Source organism: Mus caroli, unplaced genomic scaffold (genome assembly GCF_900094665.2).
Source record: "Mus caroli unplaced genomic scaffold, CAROLI_EIJ_v1.1 scaffold_18748_1, whole genome shotgun sequence".
NCBI classification, from domain to species: Eukaryota; Metazoa; Chordata; class Mammalia; order Rodentia; family Muridae; genus Mus; species Mus caroli.
In genome coordinates, this window is record NW_018388596.1 from 1 (window position 1) to 7,736 (window position 7,736).

The window sequence follows — 7,736 nt, forward strand, 5'->3', positions numbered from 1 at the left end:
AAAAAAAAAAGAAAGTGGGAACACTTATTTTAGATTTTAAAAAATGGAACAGAAAATGCAACGTGGGACTAGAAAAGTTCAAACCTGACAGATGAACTAGGGAATATTACAGTGTTAAAAACTCAGATTTTCAATTCCCTCAATACATCTACCCAGTTTCCTTTAAACTGGGAAAAACTCAACAAGAGAGCTTAAAATTATGTATTATACTATGGATTTGTAATGCAGACTCCACAGAAAAATCCTCTAGTTATGGGGGCATAAAGTATTTTCATTTTCTATCTGTGTTGTGGGGGGAAAAATGGAAATATTTGCATGTATTCCTGGTGTGTTTTGCTAGGTGTTGTATTCTTGGAGCTACAGCTCTAAAATCCTCTCCCCTCCTTTACTAAGAAACACAGAAAACACTAAGAAATTGCATGCTGAAAATTTTATTGGAATAGTATAGACACTCAACATTGATTCGTTGATCTATACATCAAAGGACATATTTTTATCAGGCACTCTCTGAAACAGAAAAATAAGGAGAAAAGTTATTGAAAAATTAAGACATATTGAACGTTCCTTAACTGCTATTGGTACCCCAGAAGTGAGAGGGGTGGGAGCCCACACCCTCTTCTTCCTGCATCTCCTACACCCCATTCCTTCTCCATTTTCTCAGGTTTACTCTTGTCAGATACAGAGAAGAAAATGGTACTAAACTATTTCTTACAAGATAAAAGTGAACAAGTATCTTAGGTTGTTCACCCATTAGTTCTGATATAAAAGGTTCCAGGATATATTTCCAAATATTTTTGTGCTATGTTCCCTGAGTGGTTGAACAACTGAAACTGACCTAAATATTTATTAACAGAACAAGCCATAAACACATCATGTCAGACCATGTAATTGAATCCTGTGTATGCAACCGGGAAAATACAACCAAGCAAAACATGCTATGGGGAGACCCAAAGACTTTATGAAGCTATGAACTTTTCTAAGAAATGTGGCTTTGGAAATGAATATCCTAAAGGTCTACATAAACATTTCATATAAACCTCAATTGTGTATAATATTTACTCACATACACATACTATTATTTCTAAGGATATTGCCAAAGGATTAATGACTTTCAAGGAAAAAATGGAAACTTACTATAATATTTAACTATGATAGTCAGCCAAATGTACTCCTAGGGATGTAGATTCTGACCAACTTGGGCATACACCAATTTAGAAGAACATATTGAAATCTGAACAAGGTTAGAGGTATCTGTAACGTATCACTTAGAGACAATGGATCTACATCTCCCTGTGTGAGTGGGGCAGATTGTACACAATTGAGTTGAGAAGTCAGTGAAGGTGAATTCAGAGGACATAAGACCAAAGAAAGATTGCTTCTGTACTTCTAAGTATGAAGTCAATGCAAAGAGTAAATGTCGTTATAAAATAAATTAATAAAATTAATAATAATAAAGGAGCAATGGAGCACAAAGGAGCTGTAGAGTTATGTTCCTCAGGGACACAAGTACATTGGAGATCTTGTGCAATACTGGCTTAGACCATCAAAGACGTATCACCTTGTACTCTCTGAATGTTGAGATTTGAAATGCTGATGCCATGTCCATATGCTGACAACTAGCAAATTTTCACGCTATGATTTGACAAATACTGAAGCAAAGTCTTTATCTTTATTAAGTTTGACTCATTGATCTTACCTAGTTTATTGGCTGATGATTGCTTTAGTTAGGCATACTTATTCGTTTGTTTCCTTTGCCAGAGGAATTGATTTTGTTTTTTATTGAGTGGAATATGTTTACCTCCTTTATGAGAACTAGGATTGTTATGATTTCTTTTTACATGTTGTGGTACTCCTGGATTTTCAGGATGAGAGTTATGTTGCCCTTGAACCTCTTTTCCCCTTTCTTCTCCAGTTTGACTTTCCTGTTCTTTCACAGCAGAGTCAGAAGGCCCCTGACCGTCCGCTTGTTGGGATTCCTGAGCTTGCTGTTGCTGTTCCTGTCCACTCCCAGAGTTGGCAGAAGACTCATTTCCTGCTGATGCTGATTCAGGCACTTGGACATTCCCTGTATTTGCATCATCAGAAGAAGGATCTGAACTTGAGTCCTGGGTTTGATCCACAGGAGCTGCATAGAAAGGTCCAGAAGATGTGAGCACATTGATAGAAGACTTTCCTCTTGTTTTCTTTCCCTGACCTGATCACACCATCCTTTCTCTCAGAACCTATCTGCCAGCTGCTAACTTCCTCTCCTCATCTTGGCTTTCTAATTCCACATTCCAAAACTAATTAGGTTAACATCAGGAGAGCTGAAAGTTGTACTTCAGGTCACAATGATAAAATCTCTGCTGTGCAAAGTGTTTTAATTAGAGTTTGAAATCTCAAGAATGAAATATAAGTTAACTGTACAATACCTATACACTTCAATATGGAATAAGACCAACAATAATGATGTAGAATAAATATACTGCATGCTTAGAGACAATTTGCTTCTGTTTTTCCTTTAATCAAAGACAATTACCTAGTTACAGGAAGGCAAAGAGAAAACAGGAAAAGCCTACAACTCCACTTTGTTCTTGAAGCTCAATTATTATATAGAGGAACACCAAGGAAAAATAGAATCATGAATTTTCTCACAATCAGAGAAATCAGTATAAAGGCACTTTTGTTTCCTGCCTCATCTCACAGTGGTGATTTGGGCTGGGAAGCCAACAAATTTCTTCTACAGTTATGGAAGCCTTGTCTGTCCTTCATTCAGGTGGCTGACCTCAATCATGTCTCCATCATCAGGTTGGGAATTATTTATTTATATACATAGAGAAATTAATATTTACTCATCTATAAGATATATGATGAGACAACTAGCTGAAACACAGACACTTGAGCAGCATGCAAGGATGATGGGTTGGTCTTTACCTTGTTCTTGGACATTGGATGTACTCTGGACATCTAGAAATAAAGAATAGAAACAAGAGAAACTCCAGACTACAATCTTTCAGAGGTCCTACAGAAAAGTGTCTTCTGTAAAACTACAGGGATGCAAGAGCATGAGCGAGTTCCCTGTGTTCTTACCTTCCACAAAAACACAAAGATCATTTTAATTCTCCCAGAAACACTACTATCAAACAATTCCCTATTTGTAATTACACTGCATGCTTAAAAATTATCCTGCATAATTCAGCTTGAGAATATTTCCCACTCATTTTTTAAAATTAATATCCCTTAGGACAGTCAGGAGACAAATCGCTGAGTACACATCTTAAAATGTTACATGCTCTGCCTAACATTCTGGAAAAATGTATAAGGTTGGCTCTGATAATTGTATGTTAGTGTCTAGAGCATTCAATTTATTCTTTGATTCTTATTATTTCTGTGCTTTCAATTAATCCTGGCATGTTTCTCTGTATCATGTTTCTGACACCCAATATGCAGCAAAGCTGCCTGTTCCCAATCTTTGCTCTGACTATGACAATATGGTCTCAAATCTACCCTTTGTTTTCATGTTTCTTTACATTGTACAGAGCACTTTCCTGAACACAAAATGAGCCATCATATTCCTCTCTTCAAGAATTTTATGAATTTTAGGTAAAATATTAAGGAAAAAGAGCATGTTACATGATAAAGGCCTAACTTTTCCAATCTTTCTCCAAGATATCCTATGGGCCTGCCTTTCTTCTCAACAATGTCTGAAATTTCTCCCCTGCATGCTCCCCACTTTTCCTTGAATGTCTCCAGATCCCACCCTGTATTCCTTGGTACCTTCATCTGCACTCTGAGCTGAGCTCAGGGCCAGCAAGGCTGCTGTGAGCAGGACCACAAGCATCTTGGAAGAGGCTCTGGATTTTCTCCCAACTGTGTGCTGAGACATACACAGTCAAACTCTTTATAAAAGGAAGACAAACAATGGTATCTTTGAGAATTTACTGGATGACATTGCTCCATTATTTCTCTTTGGGACTGTAGCCAAGCAGGGTAGAGTATTGGAGATTTCCAATGTGCCTTAACTACAGGAGCAACATCTAATGTGGTGATGATGTTAAAGGACAATTGTCTCTTTACAGCCAAGTATTATTCCATTGTCTGTATGCACCACATTCTCAATCTACTTGGGAGTTGTAAGGCATATACTTTGTTTCCCTTTCCTAGCTACTGTGAGAGTATTGCACAAGTATCTGAAGAGTGGGATGTTGAGTTCTTTGGAGTAACCCAAGGAACAGTAAATCAGTGTCATCTGGTAAATTTTCTTTTAGGTTTTCAGAATTCCTGACCCCTAATTCCATACTGTTTGCTCTAGTTTCCTCTCCCACAGAAAATGAGTGTGAACAGAAGGGTAAACATCTTCTGCAGGATATGTTGTCACCTATTATCTTGATCTTCACTCTTCTGACTGCCAAAATCTCAATGTATTATTAATTTAATATACCCAAGGAGCTAAAGGGTTCTGCAACCCTAAAGGTGGAACAACATTATGAACTAACCAGTACCCCAGAGCTCTTGACTCTAGCTGCATATGTATCAAAAGATGGCCTAGTCGGCCATCACTAGAAAGAGAGGCCCATTGGACTTGCAAACTTTATATGCCCCCGTACAGGGGAACGCCAGGGCCAAGAAGTGGGAGTGGGTGGGTAGGGGGGTGGGGGGAGGGTATAGGGGACATTTGGGATAGCATTGGAAATGTAAATGAAGAAAATACCTAATAAAAAAGGATAATCAGAAATTTTCTAACTGCTAACAATTTTGAACACAACCTTCAATGTTTGTTTGCCAGTATAATTTCCTGTTTTTGAATCCTCTTTCTAGATCCTTTGTCAGTTTTCATTTGAGACATCAGCTCTCTGGATTTTTTTTCTTTGTTTTGACTTCCCTGTGTATTCTACATATTAATCTCATATCAGAAGTATAGCTGGAAAGGATTCTCTCCTACCTGTTGGGCTATATCTTTGCTTGACTGTTTATTTCATTAGCCACACAGATCATATTTTTAGTTTTATGTGGTCATCTTTGTCCATCATTAGCCTTAAGTTCTGTCTGAATGAAGTCTTTATTTATAAAGTCATTTACAACACTTGAACTAGCACTGCCTGTGTTTTTTTTTTTTCCTAATAGTTTCAGGACTTTAAGTTTCACATTAAGGTCTCTCACCCATTTGTATTCGATTTTCTGTGTAGAGTGGAAAATGTACATATCATTTTTCTGCATGTGGACATTCAGTTTTACCAGGGTCATTTCTTGAAGATGCTGTCTTCCCTTCATGTTAAATTTCTGGCATCTTTATCAAATATCACATGATTCTAGCTATGCATACTCAAGTGTTGGTCTCCTTTTTCATTCCATTGATCCAAGTGTCAGTTTTTGTGATTATCATAGTTTTAAAATACTATACTTCTGTAACCTGGCATGAAATCTGATATTGCAATCACCCCAAAATTATTTGTTTCTTAGAATTGCTTTGCTGATCCAGAGCTTTTTGTGTCAGTATATGAAGTTTATGATGTTAGACAATTTCTGGGAAGAACCTCATGTATTTTTATTGGGATTATGTTGAATCTCTAAATATTGTTATGATACACGTGATACAATGCTGATGATACCAAACCATGTCCACGTGAGTTCTTTCATCCTCTGATGCCTTGCTACATCTCTTTTCTTCAGAGATTTGTAGCTTTCAGTGTAGAAATCTTGCACATCTTTGGTTAGGTTTCCCTATAGATAGATTTTGATGCTATTTTCTATAGGAAAAATTGCATGATTTCTTTCTTGGTATATTAATAATTGATAAAAGGAAAGGGTAACTGTTTTTCCTAAGATGACCTTGTTTTCTGCCACTTTGATGAAAGCATTAATCCTTTCTCAGTGATTTAGTAGGTAAATAAATAGACCTAGAAAATGTTATCATGTGTGCTGTTTCCCCAGAAAATGCTAAATGTTCTATTCTGTCAATGGTTCATAGCTGTGAATCTTTAGAATTGAATATATAACATGGAGTAGCTGAGGATGTAAAAAAAAGACAAACCATGTGATAGAAGGAAAGAAGTTTTAAAGAAACCGATACTAGAATAAAGATGCTATGGGAAAAAAAAAAGATGGAAAAAATGAAGAGAAATGAACTGGTGAGGAGTGCCATACATAAGTAGACGAAAGAAAGGTAAATAACACTATATATGTTTTAGAAACATTACGGAGACATCTGTCTTATTTTTAAACAGTTATTTTTACTTGAAACAGTTAGAAAACATAAATGTATATGTATCCAAATGTACAGGTATACTTTAAATGAAATACACTACTGGGCTGATAATGCTCCCCACAGGCAGCATAGACGACCAAACCTAAACTACATAACTGGGCATGGGGAAATTCCTGTAGATTGGTTGGTCCAAGACACAAACGAAACAATATCAATTTTGAAACTGTCTCTGGTTGCTTCAATGCAGGGCCCTATTGTAGAAGACACTGTATATTTTGAACATGTGACATGGAAGAATAAAGCTGGTACTATCCTAAAATGTCCAGCCTGAAATGTACCTCTTATAAATGTTTCTTGATAAATAAGAAAAGTAGTCGACAGTCTCCATAAAGAAACCAGTTACTCTCACACTCTGAAGCCATTTAGTCTCTAACTTCATTGTAAATTCTTAAACTTGCCCCATGTCATAATGAATGTGTGTTCTGAAGTGCAGCTCCTAGACCTTGGCAAATCTACTCCAGTTACAACTTCATAGTTCTCTCTACACTTAAGAGCCCTAAGGAAGACAGAGAAGATGCTTAGTTCTGAGAGTTTCTTCTATTGAATGCAAGGGAACTGTATGGTTTCTCCAGATATGAAATTGACAGGGAATGGCCGGAGTTGTCATCATTGCATGGCTTAGGAAGGCTTCAATAGGAAACAGAGAGAGAAACAACATAACAAACTATCAGGCTGTATGTTCCATATTCAGGACTCCTGGAAGGGAAAGTCCAAGAGAAAGCCAGTCTTGACCTTGGCTGTGTGTCCTACAACACAGTGGTAGCTTCTGCTAAATGTCATTCAACTCAGATCCATTACCTGACTTCCTCCAGTGTCAACACTGAGTGCAGAGTGTACTGTATCATGAAAGAAAAATATCACCTCTCATTTCAATGGAAACAGAAATCAGGTTACAGAAGAGTTGGTAAGCAAACGTATTAGGGAGGAAAGTGGGGATGAAGTACGGGTAGGTATCAGGTTGAAGTTCTACACATCTTAGACATTTGTTCTGCTTTAATATTATAATATATGATGCAATTGTTTATTTATCAAATGTTTATGTTTACTGTTCAAGGACTCCATACATGTATGTAATGGAGCTTGATCAAACCACACTATCCATCCAACTGTGAATGTTTTCCTAATTTTGAGTGTTTTTTCTTTGAAAGTCACTGAGTTCACCTGCATGTGCACTGCTGTGAACTTAGATCATTTAGATTAGATTGATGATGTCCATTTCTAACCACATTCCAGAAAAAAACATAATTTTATTCTCTTTTCCTGTGCTTTTTACTTAGTATTTGTAATTCACAAAAAAATATAATGACCTTTCCTGTGGTTTATTCATGCATATCTAGCACTGTACTTTTATCATGAGAATCTCTGATACTACTTTCCTCCATTCTTTCTTTTTTCTTTTATTAGATATTTTCTTTATTTACCTTTTAAATACTATCACCCCTTTAGTTCTTTCTGTCTCTGTCTCTGTCTCTGTCTCTCTCTGTCTCTCTCT

At 36.7% G+C, this 7,736-nt stretch overlaps 1 protein-coding gene across 1 annotated transcript; it reads right to left on the reverse strand.

Moving 5' to 3' along the window:
- Window positions 1–415: 415 nt before the first annotated feature.
- Window positions 416–3,843, reverse strand: LOC110287697 (submandibular gland secretory Glx-rich protein CA-like). The gene is made up of 4 exons (XM_021154249.1): window positions 3,757–3,843; window positions 2,914–2,946; window positions 1,697–2,125; window positions 416–507 (listed from the first exon to the last, which is right to left on the reverse strand). The coding sequence occupies exons 1-3, from the start codon at window positions 3,818–3,820 to the stop codon at window positions 1,725–1,727; spliced, it is 498 nt and encodes a 165-aa protein (XP_021009908.1). The 5' UTR covers window positions 3,821–3,843; the 3' UTR covers window positions 416–507; window positions 1,697–1,724.
- Window positions 3,844–7,736: the final 3,893 nt, after the last annotated feature.